The 24,353-nt window shown below is 45.7% G+C and overlaps 1 protein-coding gene across 1 annotated transcript in view; it reads right to left on the reverse strand.

The window, feature by feature from the left end:
* The window catches only part of CUX2 (cut like homeobox 2), a 211,514-nt gene that overhangs the window by 59,079 nt on the left and 128,082 nt on the right, over positions 1–24,353 (reverse strand). Inside the window, exons 2-3 of the mRNA XM_008142721.3 lie at positions 20,530–20,640; positions 17,046–17,093 (exon numbers count right to left, since the gene is read on the reverse strand). Of these exons, the coding sequence (XP_008140943.2) occupies positions 17,046–17,093; positions 20,530–20,640 (159 nt within the window). The remainder of the gene's footprint in view (positions 1–17,045; positions 17,094–20,529; positions 20,641–24,353) is intronic.

Below are 24,353 nucleotides of genomic sequence, written 5' to 3' on the forward strand. Positions count from 1 at the left end.
GAGTCCGTGTTGATGAAAACACCTTGGTGGCTGCGGTGACTGGCAGTGGCTGCAGTAGCGGGGTGATGGGGCTGGTGCCTTTCCCTGATCAGCCTGGTCGTCTCCCACAAAGGGAGGCCAGACTGTGGCTTAGGCCCGCTCCCCATAGCAGGACAACCCCTGAGGGCTCCCAGTATGTGAGAGAGGGCAGGCTGGGCTGAGGGGACCCCCCCCCCCCCGCCCAGTGCACGAATTTCATGCACCGGGCCCCTAGTACACACACACACACACACACACACACACACACACACACACACGAGTGGCCAGATTATTATGCATTCGGAGATTATAATAATCTGGCCACTCAGTGTATATAAAAGCCTAAGCGACTGTCTGACTGGTATCTATGATGCGCAATGACCACCAGGGGGCAGATGCTCTGACTGGTAGCTATGATGTGCACTGACCACCAGGGGGCAGATGCTCAATGCAGGAGCTACTGAGCTGCGGTGACTTGGCAGCTGCAGCTCTCGGGTGATGCACCCAGAACCAGAGAGGAGGGAGCCTGATTCCAGGGTACGTCACCTGAGAACTGCCCTCTCGCAATCTGGGACCCCTTGGGGGATGTCAGAGAGCCGGTTTTGGCCCGATCCCCGCAGGCCAGGTTGAGGGACCCCACTGGTGCACGAATTCGTGCACTGGGCCTCTAGTTTCAATATATTAAGAAACTACTATTAAAATGTAACTATGTGTGGTATGGATGGTACCTAGACTTACTGTGATGATCATTTTGCAATATATGCGAATATCAAATCATTATGTTGTACACCTGAAACTAATATAATGCTGTATGTCAATTATATCTCAATGTAAAGAAAACTACTATTAAAAGCTTTTTAGGTAAGAAGATATTGTGGTTATGTTTAAAAAGAGATTTCTTATTTTTTAGAGCTATGAATTAAAATATTTACAGATGAATTGATACAATGTCTTGGATTTGCTTCAAAGTAATCCAGGAGTGCTGGAGGGAAATGGCTATGAGTGAATAGTTGTTGAAACTGGGTCCATGGGGCTCATTATTTTATTCTTTTTACTTTTGTGTGTTTGAGTTTTTCCACAATAAAGAGTAAAAGAAAGGAAGGAAAGAAAGAAGAAAGGAAGGCAGGGAGAGAAAAGGAGAGGGAGGGGAAGAAAGAAAGAAAGAAAGGAAAAAAAGAAAGAAAGAAAGAAGGAAGGAAGGAAGGAAGGAAGGAAGGAAGGAAGGAATGGTTGTAGGAAGATATGCATTCTCTGAGTCAAATTTGACCACCTGAAATTTACAAGTCTAATCTAAAACATGGATCATCAAACTTTTTTGTAAAGGTCCAGAGAGTAAATATTTTCCACTTTGTGGGCCATATGGGACCCCACTGGTGCACGAATCCAGGCCATATGGTCTCTATCACAACTACTCAACTCTGCCCTCATAGTGTGAAAGCAGCCATAGATAATATCTCTCTCTATAAAAGGCTAAGTGACTGACTGACCGTCCGTTCGGTACATATGATGCACACTGGCAATTTAAAAAGAAACATTGACTCCCGTATGTGCAATACATATAAAGCTCTCACTGGCACCAATTGCACACCTGTGTTTCGATCTGTCACTGTTGATCGTGAATTTGGTTGACACTTCTATATAGAAAAAGGGAGAAGAGCGATATTAAAATATTTCTTCTACACCGGGCCACTAGTGTAAATGAAAGGGCATGGCTGTATACCAATAAAACTTTATTTACAAAAACAGGCAGCCAGCTGGATTTGGCTCATGGGCCATAATTTGATAATCCCTGATCTAGAAGGATACCACTGGATTCAGCAACACCACTTCCTTGGCTCTTGTGATCTTAGGAAAGTCGTCTAACTTTTCGAAGTCATAGTTTCCTCCTCTGTGAGATGGGGATGATAACAGTAACTACAGTGAGCCAGGACTAAACGAGATAATGAATGAATTAAGCTGGGTCCATGATGAAGTGAGCAGGTCCTCAACAAACAGTAGACTGTTATTGATGTGTCATACCCGCTAGAATGTTTGTTCACTGCTTACAACAGCATCTGGCATGCAGTAGAAGCCCAATAAGTATTTGTTAGAATGATGAATGATTCTATCTGCCCCCATCAAGCAAAGAAAGTGTAGATGAGAGAACATGGTCTTCTTACTACTTTTCAAAATGTCAGGGTCTCCCCACCTTGTACCTTGAAAAAGGAAGATTTAGAACAGAGACACCTAATTCCTATTTGTCCTACTTCACACTATAAGGAGTTAGTTCCTGAGAACTCCCGAAGAAGTTGTGCAGCTGAGTCTGCTAAAGCATCAGAAACCCTTTACTCTAAGGGGTGGTCCAGGGAAGTTGGCCATTCCAAGCTCTGGTGACCAAAGCCACAATAGTAGTAGACTGCTCCACCTGGCCCCTCAAAGGCCTGGCCAGAGACTGGAACATGGGTTGGAAGTGCCATGGAGGAGCTGACCCAACGTGGGAAGTCTTCATCCAGTCTTGGCCGTCATCCTGTTTGGATTGGAAATAAACTCTCAACCACTGGAGGGCTCACTGGCTTTGAGTCTCCTTCCACAGAGAACCTAGTGGGTATGTAAGGTCTTGGTGTAGGCAAATCATGAGGAAGAATGAAATAAGATAGCATCAGAGCCTGGCTCCAAGGGGTGAGAACTGGAAGCAACCCATTCTCAGCAGTATAAATTTCTTTATCTCCATTCTGGGCAAAATATAGACAATTGGGCTGGTTGAGGTCCGCACACCTTCAGTGCTTTCTAGAACCTGAGGTAGATGGCTGTTTACCATCTTTGTTTGCTGAGAAGCACCCTTCTACTCCTCTAGAAGCAAAACCCCAAATACCTGCAGGGACCCAGCATGTGAAGTACGCAATCGAAGGGGTGAGATGAGAGAGAGAGGCGGGAGTGTGGGGAGAATGAATGGACAAAAAGATAGGAAGTTGGATGAGGCTGATGGCCAGGTTGCTTGTCTGTGATCTCCCTGAGACAGGCCACAGTGGCTGATGTTTTTACTGGGACATCTTCCTGTCCATGGCTGACTACATCTGGGGCTGACATTGGTCTTGAGCTAGGCTAATGTCTTCGTTATCCCAGGAGTTTGAATTTGAGACATGCTGATTTTGATGTGACTGGGTTATCAGCTTCAGTGACTGTGGGGTAAACCTGGGGGTTGAGATAGCCGTTATGGGGGGCCACCTTCCATCTATCATGTGTGAAAAAGATGGCCTAGAGAGGGGACTTCTCTTCTCGCAGGGAAAGTGACCTCCTTGCTTATGGGCAGTTCTGGTTCTTTGTCCACCCTCTGGGAAGCACACCTGCACTTTCTTTGGCCTTTTATGAGGTGTCAGAAGGGTGCTGTGCTCATGAGCTTGGGTTCAAATCCCAGCTCCACCACTAGCCATAGAATCCTGGGCAAGTCATCATACCTTGAAGGGACCCAGTTTCTTCATCTGTAAAATGGGGAAAATACCAAAACTGCCCTCACAGAACTGCTATGACAAATGACACAACTGTGCATCTGGCTTACAATAGATGTTCCACAAATGCGAATCTATATATATATAAAAGGCTAATATGCTAAGTGTCCGACCATCCAACCAGTTGCTATAATGCACACTGACCACCAGGGGGCAGATGCTCAATGCAAGACCTGCTGTGACGCACACTGGCACCACGGAACTGGCGCCCACAAAGCAACACTCAGCTTCCCCCAAGTGGGACACAGGCCCCACCACCACCCTGGAGCAACAGCCCACCAAATCGCAGCCTACACTGCCGAGACACCATGGTGCAAAATGCAGCTTACAGCCTCGCCCAGCCCAGAAACGGTTGCTATGGTGCCGGGTAATGACATCATGTAGCAATGCCCAACTTTTTCTCCCTAGCAATGATTAGCCTCCTTGCAGTTTCTTCAGCCCAGGAACACGACTTGCTTTATAGCCAGGTGCAAACATTTTACACTTTAATCAAATGTCTGTGAAGCATTTTCCTGTGCCTCATCTCATTTGATCCTCACAGAAGTCCTGGTGTAGGTAGATAGGAGACTAAGTGGAATCCTCTTTTCTTTTCATTAGCTGGAAAATGGAGATTTAGAAAGTTTAGAAACTTGGCCCAACTGAAAAGAAGAAATGGTGGACCTTGAAAATGACTTCAGGTTTTCTCACTGTGAAGAATATAGTCAAAGACTGCTGCAGTTAAATATTTTACCCTTTGTTCTCCCTGCGTGATCTACAATAATAATCTGCTTCGTGTTGATATTTACTGCTGTGTTGCTGACAATTACCTGAAAGAGAAGTTGGAGTGCTTCACTGGACTGGAAAAAGTTTAGCTAAATCAGAAAGCAGGTTTATTCTAATTAATCAAATTTATTCTATACTAGAGGCCTGGTGCACGAATTCATGCACGGGTGGGGTCTGGCCAGCCCGCCCCAATGGGCGCCCATTGGGGGCGAGGCCAACCAGGAGGAGGGGCTGCAGGAGGTTGTCCGGCTGGCCCCGCCCCAATTGGGGTGTTGGGGACCAATCAGGGGTGGGGCCAGCCAGGAGGAGGGACCGTGGGAGGGCTCCAGGGCGTGTCCAGCCCATCTCCCCAAGTCCCGATCTGCTGGACCCCAGCAGCAAGCTAACCTACTGGTCAGAGTGCCTGCCCCCTGGTGGTCAGTGCATGTCATAGTGAGTGGTTGAGTGACCTTAGCATATCATTAGCATATTACACTTTGATTGGTTGAATGGACGACTGGACACTTAGCATATTAGGCTTTATTATACAGGACATATAAATGGCTAAGTTGACTCACACATGCATGATACATATAAAGCTCTTGCTGGCACCAATCGCATGTGTGTGCTTCAATCTGTCATTGTTGATTGTGAATTTGGTTGACACTTCAATTATAGAGAAAGGGTGAATAGCAATATTAAATATTTCTTCTAATTAATTTCCTTTCAATGTGTACAAATTCGTGCACCGGACCTCTAGTATTATAATAAATTCTTGTGTTTGCCAACTTGGTTGGATTTTTGTTTCTTGCACCCAAGGATTTTTATAACGATGAACCTCCAGCTGCCTTTGGAACTGACACTTCCCACTTGGAAGCTAATGGTGGGGTTAGGGTCTCCTTCCTTCCCCCACCAAGGTCAGAGACAGAACCTAGTAGGAGAGAAAACACACAGGGGTGCTGCATTGCTCCTAACAGCCTGGGCAGCCCAGGCAGTTGCTATTCCCCCACCCACTCACTGCAAAAAGCAACAGGCAAGGCAAACAGATGGCAGAGAAATGGCTTTTTCCCTCTCCCCCCAAATAACAAGATGAGGGAAAAAAGGGAAAGAAGAACAAATTTCCACCGGCTAGATCAAAGAGAAATGGCCATTTTTGCTGATAAACTTTGCTTAAACACCATCCCTGCACCCAGGCACGTGATAGTTCTGGGTCCTCCTTGCTATTGACTATCGATGTTTCATTAATTTCTTTTTGTTTCCCACTACAGCATACACCTGATTCAAGGTGAAAGAACACAACTGGGCTGCGACTTCTCAGATTGATAGATTGCATTTCTGTGCTGGGTCCGTTTCATGCTTGGTGACTTTGCAGCAAAGCAATTATCACTGTGGAATGCATAATGGCCTAATTAATAACTAATGTCAGGTTGGCCTCTGAGCCATGATTATACCTTAGCAAGCCAACTTTTTTTCTTTTAAACATTGCAAGAGAAAAATATTGTAACTGACTGGTTAAATTGTCTAAGTGTCCTTTCCCCGTGGACACAGGGTGTAGTAGTAAGCATGAAAGCCTGGAATGAAGAGGTGTTCTACCACTAACTGGCTGTGACCTTGTTCAGTGTCTGAGCATTTCTGTGCTTGAGCATCTGCATTTGTAAATAAAGCCACCTTTCTGGAAGTGGTGGGATTCCTGTCATATTCCTATGCAATATAGGGCACTTAGTAAATAATGGTTAAGGGCAAGGAATCTGGAGCCAGACTGCCTGGATTTACGTAAATCTTGTCTCTGCCACTTAGTAGCTGTGTGACCTAGGGCAAATTACCTAACCTCTCTGTGCTTCATTCTTCTCATTTGTAATGTTGATAATAACAATATTTACCTTACAGGGTGGTCATGGGGATTAATGAGCTGATACCTATAAAGTACTTAGAATGCTGCCTGGAGCACAGCAAGAGCCATAGCAATGTTTGCCAAGATTACTATGTCAACATTCATTTAATAAATATTTATTCAGCACCTATTGCGTCTCAGGCACCCTGAGCGACCTGGGAACATAATGGTCTACAAAGCGCTCCTTCTCTGTCACTCCTCAGGCCAGGGCAACATTATTGCTGCATATCTCAAGTGCTCCAAATCCCAACTCCTGAGTCAACCCCCGTTCCACCCACATAGCTCCAGAGGGCTCTTTCTAGAACAAGCTTTTGGTCATATTGTCCTCATTTATAAAAAAAAGACTTGTGGCACCTCCTCCATCCACAGACAAAGTGCAGACTTAACTTGGCATTCAAGGGCCCTCTGTCCTGCCCAACTGTGTTTCCTGGCATTGTCCTCTCTCCAAACTCCCACATATCATAGCTCCAGATAGGTTTACTGGCATCACTCACAAAACAGCTATTGAAGAGTAATTATTCTTCATTTTAAGCTTTCTATGTGCTATGCATTGGGCTGAGCACTCCACATACATGACCATCTCATTTAATCCTCATGAAAAACCTGTACACTAGGTACCATTTTATTGATGAGGAAACTGAGGCTCAGAAAGAGGGGAAGTGACATGCCCAAGGTCCCCACCAGCTATTGATCAAACTGGAGCTCAAACCCAGGTGTGCCTGACACCAAGGCCTGTACTCTTATCACCACACCCCACTCTCCATGTTCTATCCTGCCCAAGTCTTCCTAATCTGAGCTGGGATTTCAACTCCACCAGGGAGTCTTCCCTGATCTTGGCATACCCAGGACATTGTGCTCCTATTTCACATTTGCTTTTTTTCCTTAGATAACAGTGGGTGTGGGTTTCCAATGGGTGGCTTTGTCTCCTTTTCGGACAGAACTAGTATTTTCTCTTAGCCAGTCCAGCACACAGTAGGAGCTTTAGAACACCTGCTAAATGTTAAAATCCTCCCTTGCTCTTGTTTTGCTGCATCCTGGACTTGGCAGGCCCCTTGAATTCCATCTCCTGTTCACCTGCCCTAATTGTACTCATCCTACTGTGTAAAAGGGTCTGTTTTTCAGCTCTGTCCCTAAAAGGTAATGAGGTAGGTGCTGCATCCATCAGGGAGTCCACAGTGCAGCAGACAGGGTTATGAACTCGAATAAGTCTGGTTGTTATTCCCCTCTTGGGCACACAATGTTAGGCTGTATACCCAGCCTCCCTTGAAACTGGACATGGCCTTGTAATTGAGTTCTGGCCAAGGGAATGTGGGCAGAATGTGGCCATTTCCAGGTCTGGCCTTTGAGAACCTCCCATGAGATCCACTATATTTTCCTCTGGCTCCTCTGGCCAGTTGTTCAACATGTACCAGCACCACTGGTTATGTCCGCATATCTGTCTCCTCCACTAGATGGTGAGCTTCCAGGGCAGAGGGTCTCAACTATTAGAAACACCAGGAGAAGCTTTTAAAATCCTGACGCCCAAGCCTCACACCAGACTAAGAATGTCAGACACTTGCCCTAGCTGGTGTGGTTCAGTGGACAGAGCATTGGCCTGCGGACTGAAGGGTCCCAGGTTTGGTTCCGGTCAAGGACACATGCCTGGGTTGCGGGCTCGATCCCCAGTAGGGGGCATGCAGGAGGCAGCCAATCAATGATTCTCTCTCCTCATTGATGTTTCTATCTCTCTCTTCCTCTCCCTTTCTCTCTGAAATACACACACACACACACACACACACACACACTACACACACTGAGTGGCCAGATTATTATGATTCTGAATGCATAATAATCTGGCCGCTCAGTGTATATCCTATATAATAAAAGGCTAATATGCAAATTGTCCCCTCGACCAGGAGTTCGACCAGCAGGCAGGCTGACCAACTGCCCATGTCCCCTCCCCCAGCCAGGCTGGCCGGACCCCACCCATGCACGAATTCATGCACCGGGCCTCTAACACACACACACACACACACACACACACACACACACACACACACACGGTAGCCAGATTATTATGCGTTCAGAGATATAATAATCTGGCCACTCAGTGTATATATGAATGTCAGACACTGGGGTAGGACCAAGCCTCAGTATTTTTTAAAAGCCCTCAGGAGTTCCACTGGGCAGTCAGGGCTGAAAGCCAGCAGGCTTGTCTAAGATAGAGTGTCTCAAACCTTAAGGTGAACACAAATCACCCAATCGCTGGGGACCTTGTTAAACTGCAGATCTAATTCAGGAGATCTGGGGAGTGAGGGTAGGGGGGGACAAATTTGCATTTCTACTAAACTGAGATGTAGATATTGCTGGCCCATGAACCACATTTTTGAACTTACCTTTGAGTCCCGCTTTAGTTTGCAAATTCCTTTCAGCATGGGCTCCCCACACCCATGACCCTGGGATAAACAAGGTAGGTGTTATAAGAACCCATTTTTCAGGTCAGGAGGCTGATGATGGAGGTGAAGTGACTTGCCTAAGGTCACACGGCTAGGGAGTGTGGTGGGCCTTGGACCTGGCTTTCCAAGGCTCCAAATACAGCTCCTTCACCAGCTGCCTGATCTGGGTCTGGGGATTACATGAGCCTGAACAGCATCTGGGCCCTTCCTTCTCCTGGCCATGTGACCCTCGGTGGATTTCTCACCCTCTCTGGGCCTCACCCCTGCCGCTCAGGACATGGGGAGGGTTTGACTGTGATACTGAATGACGGAGGCTTCTTTTAGGGCATACCTCACAGAGGACACCCACATCCAAGAAGGCTCCTTCTCCAGTTCGTAAATTTGGGGATGGCACTTCAGGCTCCCCACCCTGACAATGACCAAAGGGGGTCACAAAGTCTAGCCTTCTGCCTCTGATCTAGCTCAAAGGGAAGGCCAGAGTAGGGTCTTTCTGGGTGCAACTGCATTTGCCTTGACAGCATTCAGCACATCCATACTTAAAAATACCATGGGATAACTTCATAATCATAATGACCAGTATAATCATAGCCTCTGACACTTACCTAACTTTCTTTGCATCAGACATGGTTTTAAGCTCTTAGCTCTATTATTTCATTTAATCCTCACATTCACCTTATAAGGTAAGGGCTATTATGAGTTCCATTTTACATGTAAACAAATCAAGGCACACAGAGAAAAATAACTTGCCTCAGTAGCAAAGCTGGGATTTTGGACCCAGGCAGTCTGGCTTCAGAACTGTGCTCCTAACAACTGCACTATACTGCCTTTCAAATTTATGTGCCTGTCCCTCGCTGTACGGTGGGCTTCTCAGGGACAGGGCCATGTCTGTCCTGCTCCCTGTTGCATCCTCAGGGCCATGCACAGGGTCTGCACATAGTAGGGGTGCAAGAAATAGTTTCTGAATTATGTGGGCTGGCTTAATCTCTCATCCCACAATCTTGCCACTGAAACTAAATCATAACTGTGACTGTCACTGTCACTGAGGGGTGTGTGTGTCCACTAGGCTGTGAGTGCCATGATTACAGGAACAGTATCTGGGACTGCTCATGGCCACATACCTGGAGACTGACACTCATCCTGGTATACAGCAGTTGCCAAATAAATGTCTGCTGTAGAGTGAAGGTCTCAGTGGAACTGAGAAGGGAGGCAGGGGTATGCATGTGTGTTCTAGGGGAGCTGGTTGGAAGGGAAGGGATGACAATGCTAAATAATCATGATCCTATAGCCCCATTTCTGGGAGGCTTACACAACAAGCTCTTTACCTGTGTGAATCCTTGCAGGGAATAGGGATTGTTACCATCCCCATTCTACATCCAGGGAAACCGGGCTTCCTGAAAACCCTGGCAAAGGACAGAGCTGGGATATGAACCAAGGTCTGTGTGACTCAGGGCTTATTAGTGCCCGGTTTATTCACAGGTGCCCGATGAGTGAGTGATTGTGTTCTCCCTCTTATATTTAATGCTTAGCATAGTTCCTGGCACATAGTAGGTGCTCAACTATGTCTCAAACACATTAATAATGTTTATCACCTTAGCCCTGCCACCTGGCACCATGCCTGGCACAGAGTAGATGCTCAATAAACATCTATAAATGAATGAATGCATGAGTGATGGTGTGAATGGCCACATGTCCCACGATACAGGCATGGCTGCTGCACTAGCTTCTGTCCCCCTCTTTGCCTCCCAGACAGACATAAGTGATAAAAGACGCTTGGCCAACAGTGGCACGAGATGGATGCGCTCCCTGCAGCCTCATCTCCCCACCGACTGGCCCCACATGGCCTTCCATAATGCAGTCCATTAAAAGGCTTGTAAATTTTCATACACGAAAGCCGACCATGGCGTCAGCATAGACTAATTGTTGTTAAATGTGCAGGAATGTTACCACCACGCTGCTGGAACGATCACTCTTCCCAGCTCGGCCCATTCCTCTGCAGGCAGAAAGCTTACAACGTTCGCACAAGGCCAAAAAGCAATTCGTGTCAAAAAGATCAATAATATAAAAATAAAGCATGAGAATTCTAGTTAAAGGGAATGTCATATAAATATGTGCTTCACGTCCATGATTCCAAGATTAAAAAAATCAATCAATATCGTTCTTTAGATGATGTTATTTCTAATGAGAAATACCCGGAACAACTGCAAATAACTGCTTAACTGAGGGAAAAGCATTAATAATTTACTTTATAAGGCATATGATACTGAATGAAAGAGGACTGCTGCTGCTTCTTAATTTGGTTGTAATATGGCATGACAGGTTCAATGATGCTTTGGTGGGTTCTTAATATTAAATTCAGAAGGATGTTCAGCTCATTATAAGTTTTACCCCAAGCTGGGCAAGGTAAAGCCAGAGAGGCAAGCCTCAGTTATGGGAGCCAAGGAGACCTGTACTATCAACATTAAGTTATCAAAAAAGATGTGTAAGGAGTGTGTGTGTGCACATGGGTTAGCCAGAGGCAGTAAGGAGGAACAGAAGTCCTTCTCACTGCATATGACTTAAGCTGCAAACAAAACCCTATTTACTGAGCATTTACTATAAACGCCAAGGCCTGGGCTGGGTGCGCAGACCTGGGGTTCGAATCCAAGCTCTCTGTATGCATTGGGCTTCCCTGGAAGATTCTGCCTGATAAAGCTCAGCAAAGACATATCTGAAAAGCATGGGCCTGGCTGAGCAATGAGGTCCTCCCCAGTCCTAACCACCTGCAAGTGTCCAATTTAGGCCTCTCCATCTAGAATCTACATCCTTAGCTCCTCCTGCACCCCCCAGATCCCTCAAGGGGCTCTAGTCAGCCCTCCAAGCGGAGGTTCCTCCACCATCTCCTCTGCTGAAGAGCTGTAGGAGCTTAGGCAAATGACTTTACCTCTCTAAGCCCTGGTTTCTCACCTGTAAGATACCAGCAGCACCTCCCTCACCAAGTTGCTGAGAGGTGGTGATGCATAAAAGGCATGGCTAAATGCTCCATAAATATGGCTGGCTGGGGATCCAGCTGGGTTAGCACTCACCACCATGTGCAGGGTGGTGAGCCTCAGTTACCTCACCTGAGGAATGGATGAGAGCAGAAGCCTCCGCATGGGGCTCTTGGGAGGAAATCAGTGTGATGAGGCAAGTCTCAGCTAGCCTGCTAGGAATGCCGCCTAAAGTTCAAGGAGTGCTCACTACACGCTGGGCTGTCCTTGGGGTTTTTCCATATTGACTCCGTTAAGTCTCACACCAACCCTACGAGGTGGATACTATTAACCTCTCCATTTAGAAGTTGACAAGGATGGTTTTTATTTGTTTGTTTGTTTTTTTAGTTGACAAGGGTGTTAACTAGGCTTACTGTGGTGACCATCTTGAAATATATATATTGAGTAATTCTGTTGTATACCTGAAACTAATATAATGTTGCATGTCAGTTAAACTTAAAAAAAAAAAAAAGAAAAAAGAGGGAGGGGAAGCCAAGGAAACTGAGACCCAGAGGGTCTTGCCCAGGGCCGCACAACTGGGAAGTGGATGAGCTAGGATGCAAGCCTATGCCAAACTGGCTTCAGACCCCATATTTACCCCCACTGCTCATCTCCCCAGGTGGGTCCTGTTGGTCAGTGAGGCCACTGCTCCCCCCTTGCAGGCTGCCAGGACTGCACATGTCTAACGTCTTTTGTGGTCTTGTGGCCATTACAAAGGAATGGTCATGCCAGTGCTGGGAGCACCAGAGAAAAGGTAGTTTGGGGAGCGAGAGAATTGTGACATCGAAAAGCAAACAATGTTAAAAAGGCAAAAAAAAAAAAAAAAAAAAAAAAAGGGCCCTGTAATTAAATTGCAGCTCAAAAGGAAGGGCAGGCAGGAATCCTGCAGGCAGATGCAGAACAGGAGGAGACACAGGGACCAAATCAGGAGCATGCATGGCTAGGTGGGGCACTCAGGGACCGGGTAGGGAGGGACATGCCTGTCTCAGGTAATCTGGGCTGTGAGGATGCTCTTCATGCCCTTCTCAGGCAGCTCAACTGCACGGACACAAACTGACCCTTTGGGGATCTTGTTCTAGGTTAGGACTCCCTTTCTCAACCACAAATGCCTGGGAGGGAAAAGCAGGGAGTCCTCAGTGTCTGGGGCTAGGAAAGATGGTCAGGGAAGGAGTTGATGACTTCAGGCTCTGGATATTGGATGTGGGCAGTGAACAGAGAGAGGCTTGGGTGGGGGAGTGGAGGTTTAAGTGGGAGGTGTGAGGGGTATAGTCTCCTCTCAGTCATCTTCGAAAGTCAGATTCCCTCTTCCCCCCATGCCATCTGATTAGCAACCAGAAGGATTCTGTTACAATCTGAGTCAGTGTTCGTCATCCTTCCTCTATTCTAAAGTCTCCAGTGGTTCCCACCTCATTCAGAGTTACAGCCAGAGTGCACTTAAAGTGGCCCCAAGGCCCTCACCTTAAGATAGATGCATAAAGATGACTAATGCTACGTACCATGGCGGAGGGGGGTGGGGTGGGGGGAAAGGAGCGCGTCCAAGCCTGACCAGGACTTTGGGGTGGTCAGGGAGAGCTTCCCCACTCCCTGCCTGGAATCGCTCCTTGTACTCACTGTCTCTTTGCCAGATTAATTCCTCTCAGATCCTCAAGCATTGTTAGGATGGGACTCAGACACTGGAGTCTGACCACCATGCTCTCCTGCCTCCCCTGGGGTCAGAGGCCCTGTCAGCCCCCTTGGTTCCCAAACTGCTATTTCAATCAGGCTCAGGTGAATGTGTCTGTTCCAACTCAACCCAAAGGGTCTGCTATTATGAAAACCACGCCGCCTTCATGGTATAAAAAGAAGGAAGCAGAAAACAATCTCCTAGCAGTGGCCCTGCCATGTTCCTGGCTGGGCCATCACACACACTGCTTGGAAAAGTTTCACCTCTGGTTTAGCAAAACAAAACTTTTAATTTAGATGTTTTCATCTCTCTCTCCAAGTAAAAATAAGTTTAAAATAATGACTGTAATAAATGAAGGTAATTAATTGTAGTTTGTTCCTTTACTGTCTAGTCAGCTTAATTTTACCTTTTCAACTAATAATGAGAAAATAATTTTTGTGCTCGGAGGGTTAATGATATGTAACTGCGAGAACTGCTAATTGCGTGTTGCAATCCATCCATCAACAACCCCATCTGTGCGACTTGATTATGTTTGCTAAATTATTGCTTTGAATTATCTTTCATAAAGCAACTTTTGTAATTAGCGGGGCTTTCGTCTTGCTCTTTTCTCTGCAAGCAAGGATATTCAAACTTTGGCCATTTCAAGCTGTCTCCATTAAGCCACCTTCTCTGGCTGTCTTTGTTTCCTGAGCAGGGGGAATCAAGGCTGGCCTTTAAGCAATCAAGGCGGAAAGGAAAAGCTTCCTTGATTCACAGCAGGGCAAATTCACTTCCTCTCCGCCTCCCTCCCACCAGCACACACACACACAGATTAGAAGAAAAAAAAAAAAGAAAAAGATCTGCACTCATATATAGAATGAAAAGATAAAGAGGATACCCAGATTCTGTAAACACCATGGCCGGTAGAGTGAAATTAAGGGATGAACTTGAACATGTTATATTTCAACAAGAGGCTGGCGCTGGGGAAGAAGGAATGACGGTATGATTTTCAGCCCTGGCGTTTTATGGGCTAGTTTATGTGACTAGGGAAGGTGTTTGCCTTGGGGAATATTCCTGGGAGGTGATTAATGCCCACTTGGGAATCCTCTGCTCTGAGCCCAGAGCCTGGTGAGAGGGAAAAGGCATAAAGGATGAACCCTCATTAAAAAATTAAAATGAAAATCAAATTTGGATTATGAACGGCTTGTGTGTGTGTATAGTTTGTTCTGGATGAAGAAGATGCTTTTCATTAACACCTTTCTTTGGCAGTCTCTCCTGAGGCCTGGGGAGGGACATGGCTGCCCCAATGGATTAGTCAATAAATCATGAGGAAAGCAGGGGTTTCGGGAATAAAACTCCAGACAAACGTAGACTTTTGGGTACATTAAAGGGACAATGCAAAGCCATCTTAAGAAAATTAATGAATTTCTTTGAAAACCCTTAGCTATTACAACAGTGTCTATTCAGTTTTGCCTCTCCTTTTGGCCCCACTAAGACTTTGTCTCCCCCCGCACTTACTTAGTACCAACTGTGTGCCAGACACCTGTCAACCACTTTTACTTAGTTCTTTAAATCCTTACTGTTAGCCACATTTGCCAAAGAAGGAAAGCTGTAGCCCAGAGAGGTTAAGAAACTTCCCCCAGGGCACACAGTTTGTGTAAACAGCAGGGCTGAGAGTCAAGCCAGCCCTATCTAAGTCCTATTGGCATGTGCTTCCCATCACCCTGCTCTTGAATCTTCTCTGGATCACAAACTAAACCTGTTTAACTCTTTTTCCTATTGAAAAGATGACATAAGTCATGCCTATTTCCTACCGAGACAGAAAGGTTCCCTCTTTTGGATAAAAAGCCTTGAGCACCTAAGAAAGAGGCAGATTCCAGCCCTGGTATAGTAAAGGTTAAATAAACCTATAATGGAGGTCACTGTAATAGGAATAATAAAACAACCAAGACTTCTACTACTCAAGGAAATGTTCAAAGCACTCCATGGGTATTAACTTCGTTCTTCCTCAATCACAACCCTATGAAGTAGGTATAATTATTACCTAATTTTACAGATTTTGAAACAGAGGCGCAGAGAGATCAAGTAAGTTGCATAAATCAAACAGCTAGTAACTGGCAGAGGCAGGATTCAAACACAGGTGAACTCTGGAGTCCGTGCTCTTCACTCCCTAGCAGCTCTCTATGTGGTAGCCATTACATTAAAACCTTTCCCTGCATTATATCTCAGTCATTCTCAAAACAACATGAAAAAAATCTATCATATCTTTATACCCAAAACAGGGAAACTGAGGCTCTAAGTGGCTCGGAGAAGCTCCAACCCAAGCAATGGAACAGCCGAAAAAGTGGTGCTCTACACACAAAGCTCAATGCCTGGCTTCGGGCTGAGCAGGGGATCAGCTGCCTGAGAGGCTGTGTGCCGAGTGCCCCTCATGGAACCAGGAGTTGGCAGATGGGGACCTCTTTCTTAAAAAACACAAAGCCATGACAACACATTCCCAACATTATTAGTCTTTCTATTTTTGTTGTTGTTGTTTTTCCCCCCTTCCATCTCAGGCACCTCACAACCAAATGAATCAATACTGAATAGCCCTATAAATAAATAAGCACATCAATCAACTCAGTAATAAAATGAAGGGATGAAAAATATGGAAATCAGAGACATTTGTGTAAATCCAGTTATTGTTTACTTTAATATTGCCTTATGAGCTTATGCAGGTCCAAAGAGACAAATTTAAAGCAACGTGGCACTTGGCGGATGACAGACTTAACACGCATCTCTGGCCCTAGCTGGCTTGGCTCAGTGGATAAAGCATCCGTCTGGGGATTTAAAGGTCCCAGGTTTGATTCCAGTCAAGGGCATATGCCTGGGCTGTGGGCTCGATCCCCAGTGTGGGGCATGCAGGAGGCAGCCAATCAATGATTCTCCCTCATTATTGATGTTTCTATCTCTCTCTCCCTCTCTCTTCCTCTCTGAAATCAATAGAAAATATATTAAAAAATAACACACACACACACACACACACACACACACACACACACACACACGCATCTCTGAGGGCGGGTTGGAGAAGGGCCAATCCCTCCAGGGTCCTGCTTGAATCCAGGGAAGACCGAGAAGATGGAACATGTGAGAAATGGCCTCCCCTTCCACTCCCCTGCCTCAGTGTAATTCCATTATTTTCCTAGCCTACCTCCTGGGCCAGCCAGACAAGTGGGCATTTTCAGAATCCTGGTCACAAAGTCAAGCTAAGAGGAGAAATGGGGGAGGTCCAGCCCTATCCCAGGGCTCCAGGAAGGCAAGAGGAACTGGCTGAGGACGCGCAGCTGCTGCCAAAAGAATTAGGGCCTGATGGGTAGGCAGGAAAGAATGTGAACAAGGCTGGCTTAATACTCAGAGGGTGGATGGTAGAGAGGATTTCAGGACAGGCTGGTAAGTATTTGGACTTATCTGCAAGACTGCCTTAGAGAATCAAAGCAGAGCAGAATGCAAGGGGAGGGCAAAGGTGACTGAGTACAAACCTCCAAAAATGAGAAACCAGCCTGGAAGGTGAGATGGTTTGTTCAAGGTCATGGATATTACTTGTAGCAGAGCCCGTGTAAGGCTGGGCAACGTCTAGGAAGAGGGGGATTTCTTGGGATTGACACTGGAATCCCATCAAACTCAACAGAGATCCCACTCTTATCACAACACCATTGACTGATCTAGAGGGAATGAGGTAGAGAAGTTCTTCCAAAACTTCCAGAGGCTGCTGGCCTCCTCTGGCAACTCCAAATGGGACAGGGGAGGAAACTGGGTGTGGGATATGCCATGGGCCTTGGGTCTTACCTCAGCTTGGAAGCTTTTTAATACAGGAGCCACCATCTCTCTGATTTCCTGAAAAAGAGATCAGTGAAGAGTTCACCACAGTGCCAGGTGGGATCCCATGGCCCCTGAATGCAGCTCACTGTTGTCCCCTACCTCAGCATCTGCACTCAATGGAATTTTGTAAGGGTTCCTCATATATACACCTACACACACACACACACACACACAGACACACACACACACACGGGGACACATCAAGTCCAACATAAAGTTTCTTCCCTGCAGGACTCTTTGGAGCCTTTAATATAATGCACATTGGGAATTTCTGGAAGAGGGACAGAGGAAATAGCATAGCATTTCCCAAATGGATTTGATCATGGAATACTCTTTAATGCAAAGTACCTGTGTGCCTGGGGGTCCATCATGGAATATTCTTTGGAGTGGGGACTGGACAGGTGACCCCAATTCTCCACACCCAGGGTCAGGACACCAAAGTCCCTTCATGAAAATCTTCCGTCCTTCAGCTGTTATCAGGGGCTGTCTCCTTCAGGTCACCATCTCTGCTTCCCCACCCAGCATTTTAGCAACATCGCTCTGTATTTGTCTCTCCTTCCTCACCAGAATGTGCAGTTTCTGGCGGTTTGGTTGGGTCACTGTTCACAGTGTCCAGCTCACAGGAAGGGCTCTATAAAGGTCTGATGACCTCTATGGCACTAGGCTGTCTTCAGAAGGGAGCCTTCTTTCTGGACCCTAATTTCCTGCTTTTCACAAGTAACGAGGTTCCAGCCCCACGGCTTCCTTGGTGGACTCCCATGAGTTCTCCCCAGCATGCAAGAGAGAGGCTTTTAAAACCAAGTGTCCCAAGATCCCAACCCTAAATGCTCCAGTTTCCTCTGAGACCCACTAATGACTCACCTGACCACTGTCAGCCATGGCCCACAAGAAACCCAGATGGAAAGAGGAATTGGGGTTGCTTGAGAGCATAGGGAGGGAAGGGGCAGCAGAGATAAGAAGGAAAGAAAGAGATGGGCAGAAGAATTCCTATATTCAGGTAAAGGATAAGGTTGTATTGCTTCTGCCCTGGAAAAAATCCCACTTCTGGGTCCTGGGTGCCCCTCCTCACTGACTGATGTGTCCCCTAGGGCTTCTCAGAGCTGCTGATACACAGCTGTATGTTGGTGATCTGCAGAAGGAACAGAGGGAGTGCACTGAACCTATGGATCACAAGAAACCACAGGCACATGGGCTGTGCAATGGAGAAGGAAATGTAGGTCAAAGGCTTTGAACTGAAGCATCTGAGAGGCTGGGGGGAAGTGTACACGAGGAAGGCAGGCTGGGTTGTCCCATGGCAAACCTCTGGAGGGAACGCAAGTCTAATGGGGTGGCAGCTGCTCAGCTCTGTGTGGTAACTGTCACGTGGGCATGGGGCCTCCGTGTGGCCAGATCTAATCTCGAAGATGCTGGAAATCCAGGTTTTTGGTTAAAATTTCCTTACATGCTAAACATTGGAACCTTACTGTAAAATGTAAAAGACCTTATAAACCAAATAAAACAGTTGGGCAGGAAAATTCCGGTTCAGGTTCAGGAAATGCCAGTGCCCGAAGGGGACTGGAGGAACCAACTTTCCAGCCCCCTGAATTTACAGAAAGGGAGACTGAGGCCCCAAGTGGGCTGGCTCCCTCAACGGCCTGCAGGATTGAGTGCTGCAGCTGGAATCTGATCAGGTCAACAGATTCCCCAAAGAGGCTCTTTTCACAACCCCACACTCAAGTGAGTTTAGAGGATTCCAGCCTGAGGCTCCACAGGAAGGCGGCTGGCAGGACTTTGGGCCAATGTCCTGCCTGCTTAACCCTTAGGGGAAATGAGCAAAGGCACCAGCGGGACTTGAGCTGGGTACCAGCCAGATGATGTTCTTAAATAAAACCTTGGCATGACTCTCCCCATCAGGAGAGACTAGTTCCAAAAATGAAAATTTTCAGAGGCATGACTATAATAGAAATGGAAACTTATTCCTCCTAATTACATAATTGCATAACTATGCAGTCTTAAAATTATGTAAGCCAAACTTGAGGCTTAAAACCTGGCCTGGATTTCCCTTCTCACCTGGGCCTGAGGAAGGGGGATGAGATGGAAGGCTGTGAAGATCTGGGGCCCTTTGGTCTCTGCTTCCCAGAGACTGGAGAGCCAGAGGCAAGGCTTCTGGGACTCATTCTAAGGCAGAAAAAAAATCAGCTTAAAGACCAAGATATTCTTTGTTCTAAGAAGGAAGGGAGAGTAACTCAGTATTACCATTCTTAGCTCCTGGAGTCAAACCGAGAAAGAAAGAGATGGGCAGAAGAATACCTATGCCAAGGATCTGATTTGGCCTTTCTGAAGCCACGACATGGGAAACAGATTTGAAGTTCCTGGCCCGTCTCTAAGTGCACCTTCCTTCAGCTCTCACTCCTAAGATTCCTTCCCAACTTGCTCCATGGTCAAGTTCTAGCTAGATACTACTTCCCTTTCTTGCCTTAAAGAACCAAAGATATTCATGACTTGTGTGAGGAGGATCTCACAGCTAAGAGACTGCCCCCTCTGCCCAGGTGGCAACAGGACCCTTAGAAGTTTCCAACAGGTAGAGCATAATTAACATCTCCAGGTCTGATACCTCCAGAATGCTGGACCCTGCTCCATCCTCCTCCAAGATCCAGGCCACCTGAGCAGGCTTGGAGAGACAGCTCAACTAACCTCCTTGACCAGAGAAGCACAATTGGGTTTGGGGGTGATCTGGGTCTCTTTCCCATAATGGCTCTGAGGTGCCACACAACTACCAACATCATATAGAGTCAGAAGGCTTTGTTTTTCCTATTTGTGTTTACTTTATCATTAAAAAAAAAAATTGAGAAGCAACAGGGGGCCTAATAGAAGAGGGAAAGGAATTCACACATTTGCCCCTGTAAAGAATGGAAGCAAGTCCTTTCTAGTCTCTTCTCCTAGGGGGCCCTTACATTGCTTGGGGCGGGTCATTATCTGGACCACCGGAATGGCAGCTGGGAAAGACAAAGCTGGTGGCTGGAGCTGTAAGGGAGGGGTGGAGGGGGAAAATGAGGCACGTATATGGGCGGTGAGGGGCAGTTTTAGAGATGGAGGGAAGGACAGGAGGGGGTGGCTGTAGCTGTCATCTCTTAAACGCCAATGGAAAAGTAAAATAAAATCAAGAACTCTAGACAAATTGCTTTTGCCATCAAGGCCAAGCATTTGACTTAGATATGAATGTGGAGAGAAAATGGATGTTTTATAGAGCCCTCAAAAACAATGACTTCAGTGAAGCGTCCTGCCCTTACTTTAGACAGCAGCGCTGAGCACCACTATATCGAGAAACCCCGAAAGGCTGTAATTTTTCTTTGGGGCTAATTAGCTTCTTTTCTTGTTAGTCACTTATGTCTACAGTTTTCAAAATATAGTTTGAACAAAGAAAAATATGCATTCCTACTGAGTTAATTCTATAACAGCAAATATACTGTACCTCAGGTACATTTTTCTTAAATTCCCGGCGGAGTTCAATTAAATGTTTATGAGAATGTTCACTCTCCTCCTGCCGTGCAGACAGCTCAGAAGCGACGGAATTAAGCTCCTTCTGGAACAATAAAAAAAAGAGAGAGAGAAAAGAAAAAGATTTTTCCCCTCCTTTTCCTTTTTAATTATCATACAAAACAGCATTATGAACAAGTTTTCTTAACTTAAAAAGTTGAGAAAAGACAGGATATTGACTCCTGGCACAAATGAATAATTTACAAAACTGGGGATGCAATAAAAAAATCCAGGACAGCTTTTTTTTGCTGGTCGGAAGTTGGGCCAGATCAATAATTTCCTATAAAGTTTTTTTTTTCCATCTCTCCCTCACCCCTCTGCCCCACCTCTTAAATTTCCAAACGAGTGATGGCATAAGCTTGTCAGTAACTGTAGAAAACATCTCCAAACCGTGTCAAAATAGTAAAGTGCGGCATATTGTATGGGCATATTATAGTGTAAGAAAGTGCTGTCGACAGCTTTCATATATCAGAAGTGGGAACTGTTCCAACTATGACTTACTTACACTTAAGGGTTCATAAATACTCCTTTTAAGATATAGATGGCTTTTTAATTTCAGTAGATTTTGGAAAAATGAAGGTGCCAATAAGAAGCAAGCTGACCTTTTGTGTATCCTGCAGTAAGTCATTTAAGGTTCACTTCAAGTGTAAGAAATATTTCATCGAAGACTCCTGGATTCAGAAGAAATGGATTAGAAGGAGCCTTGCTTATGTGCAATGAAGGCAGCGGACCAGGTTTTTACAAGACATACCATCGAGGGGGAAAAAGAGAATGAAAGATGGAGTGGTGGATGCTCCAGCTAACACACGTAACAGATAATGTCTGCTGGTCGTACATGTATATTTGATCACCCCTCTGTAGCTTTCTTCACTTTAATAGTGGCAGTTTCACAAGGGGTGTACAATTCACCACGAGCTGTCATGGATTTCATTTGCATAATTCAAGAAACACTCTGTTTATGTGGTCTGCTGCTTTCTTGTACCATCCCAAGATGGGTTTTTTCCCCTGGACCATAACTCGAGGAGCATTTCTGTATCACCCGATTATTTCTGCAGCAATCAAGCCCTATAATTTCCTAAATCCGGTGATGCAATAAATTTCTGCAATCAGATTTATTAAAAACACACACGCAGATGCGAGTGTATTTCTAGGGTGAACTCTTATGATGAGGCCCAGCACCGCGTTGAAAGACCCCATTTGTCAAATCTAATACGCATTCATCTTGCACACACAATGAAACACTTTTACCATTAGATAATGAAATAAAAGTACTATTAACCCGCTGCAAATCCTTTTCCCTCTAAGAGACGAAATGCATGGTAATTGTCTTATATCATGTCTGAGAGTCGGTAAATCTGCTCAATAGCAGTTCACCATAGCACCATAAACCTCATACCCATCAGAGGCTGGAAAGCCCACCCCAAACCCAGGATAAGTGACTCTGCCTGTGGAGCCTTTGGGAGAAATCGGGGAGGGAATTTCTATTTTTTTTTCTTTGAGAAATGTTTAATCTCTTTGGAAAATCATGAGACTAGAAGGGAAGAGGTCTAAGTATAAAGTTAGGGATTAAAAAATAGTGACATGGGAATATGATTTGCGGTGCTCTCCAAGGTGCTGAAATCAATCCTGTGCCAGAGTAGTGGGTACACAAACTTAAAGGTACCCTCCACCCCCACCCCCGGTTAGGGTGCAAAAGCCCCATGGAATTTTGAGCCAGATGAGGAATAAGGTGTCATGGGAGAGAGAAACAGAAACAGTTTCTAACAGTCTCTCAAGGTGAAAGAAGAAAAAAACCTGAAGATTTTTGGTTTATCATCATTTAAAAATAATCAGTTACCAATAAAGAAATTATAATCGATCACAACCCTCAAACCAAACGATTGGGATGATATCTGTATCTGCAGCAATAGGGCTAATAAAAAGTAGACAAACACCAACCAGGTGGTGCAGCCAGGTGGACAGAACCTCACTTGGCAGGAAAGAAGAAACTGGTGTGGCAGAGTGCTCACAGTTGTTCTTAGTTTTTCTCATCTATCCTGAAGACAAAGATGTGATTTTCACACTGTTATTGGACTATCAGAATTGGAGCTTGAGTTGACACCATCCAGTTTTGGATTATTATGTATCTGACACTATGTTCTTATATCTGGGACACTGCCCCCCCCTGCACCACAGCAACCAATATTCCTGGTGGGGGGCTGAACTTGAATTCCTCATTTAAAACATCCAACCCAGGCTCTTAAAGAAAATCTCAGAGCAGGATAAGTCCAACTGCCTGATGTGACTACACTGGCTCCCACCACCCTAACCTCCCTGGCTGCTGGTGGGTGCTGTGTCCACAATTCAGACAGAGCAGAGGCGAGATCAGGCTGGGAAATATCAGCAGAGCCCCAGCTCTGGCCCCACGCAAGCCCAGATCTTGGTATCTTTTCTGCTCAGCCCTAGAGGAGCAGACAGTATGACTGACGTCCATGTTCTTCTCAACTTTGCCTAAATGTGCTCCGTCCTTCAACCCTAAATTCTTGTTTCTATGATAAGCTCACTACCAACAACAATAATGATCATAACTATCATTTATTGAGTGCTTACATATACCAGGCACCAGGGTAAGCTTCTTGTATACATTATCTCATGTAACAAACACATTAATGTGTCTGTTAGGTGATACAAGCAGGGACTAAAAAATAAATCAGTCTATTCTAATAATTCAGGTGTGAATTATCTCCTTGGTGGATTATAAAGGCAAGTCTGTAATGGCCTGGTCTTTACAGGACTTCAACTCCACTTCCCCACCAGCTGGGGGATGTTCAGGGAACTTGTTTTAAATGATACAAATGTGAAAAGCATCAAGCACAAGTGTTCAATAAACGTTGGCTGATATTAATCTTATATTTAGGTAAACAGAGCTCAGAAAACACTAGATCAGTGATTCTAATAGTTTTAGATTTCACAGGTCAGTAAAAATCTCACCAAAAAATAAAAATAAAATCGTTGAGATAGAAATAATATTGCCAAGTTTTACTGTACTAAGGAAAGGCATTAAAAAGCACCCTCTCTCTTCCACCCGAAAAGGTAGTATATTTGAACGTCAACAAAGGCAAGTGGGCCAGTGACAGAATTGACAAGTCTTTAAAAATAAACACATTTAAAATAAAAAAGCTCACAGCACTGTATTTCGAAGAAACAGAAAAAACTCTCATCCACATAAACCAGAACTGGTCTGAAGTGGAGTTTTAGAAATGAGTGTCTGAACCACGGCGCACATACACAACTAGCCTCCCCTTTGATGATCCAGCAGAATTCAGGATCTTCTCCCACCCCAGCCCCCACTCCTCACCCCCCACCTTCAGGGAGCCATGATTAACACAGCCCTAGACTTTTGGGCCAGGCCCAGGCAGGGTGGAGACTCATCTGATTAACAGGCCATCAGCAGCAGACAGACAGCCCGGAGCCCGGCGCAGACCATTCAAATAATGATCATCATAAACAGCCCATTTGCAACTAAAAAGAAATAATTTTAATGAGCTTGAAGCAGATGATAGATGCAGCTGAGGCTTGGGCCAATGTGCAGAGAGAAAGGAAGCCGGGATTGCGCTGCACCCAGGACCAGGAGCAGCTAGACAGCTGTGCGGCTAGCCTATAAGTGCCCACTGCCCAAACAATACCCCTCACTCTCTAGGGTCTGCCATCATCAGGGTGCTGGGCAACTTTGGGACTTAGGAGTCTCAGAACGTCTGAGCAAGAAGAAACCTCTGAGTT

The sequence above is a fragment of the Eptesicus fuscus genome, chromosome 23, assembly GCF_027574615.1.
Source record: "Eptesicus fuscus isolate TK198812 chromosome 23, DD_ASM_mEF_20220401, whole genome shotgun sequence".
Lineage (NCBI taxonomy): Eukaryota > Metazoa > Chordata > Mammalia > Chiroptera > Vespertilionidae > Eptesicus > Eptesicus fuscus.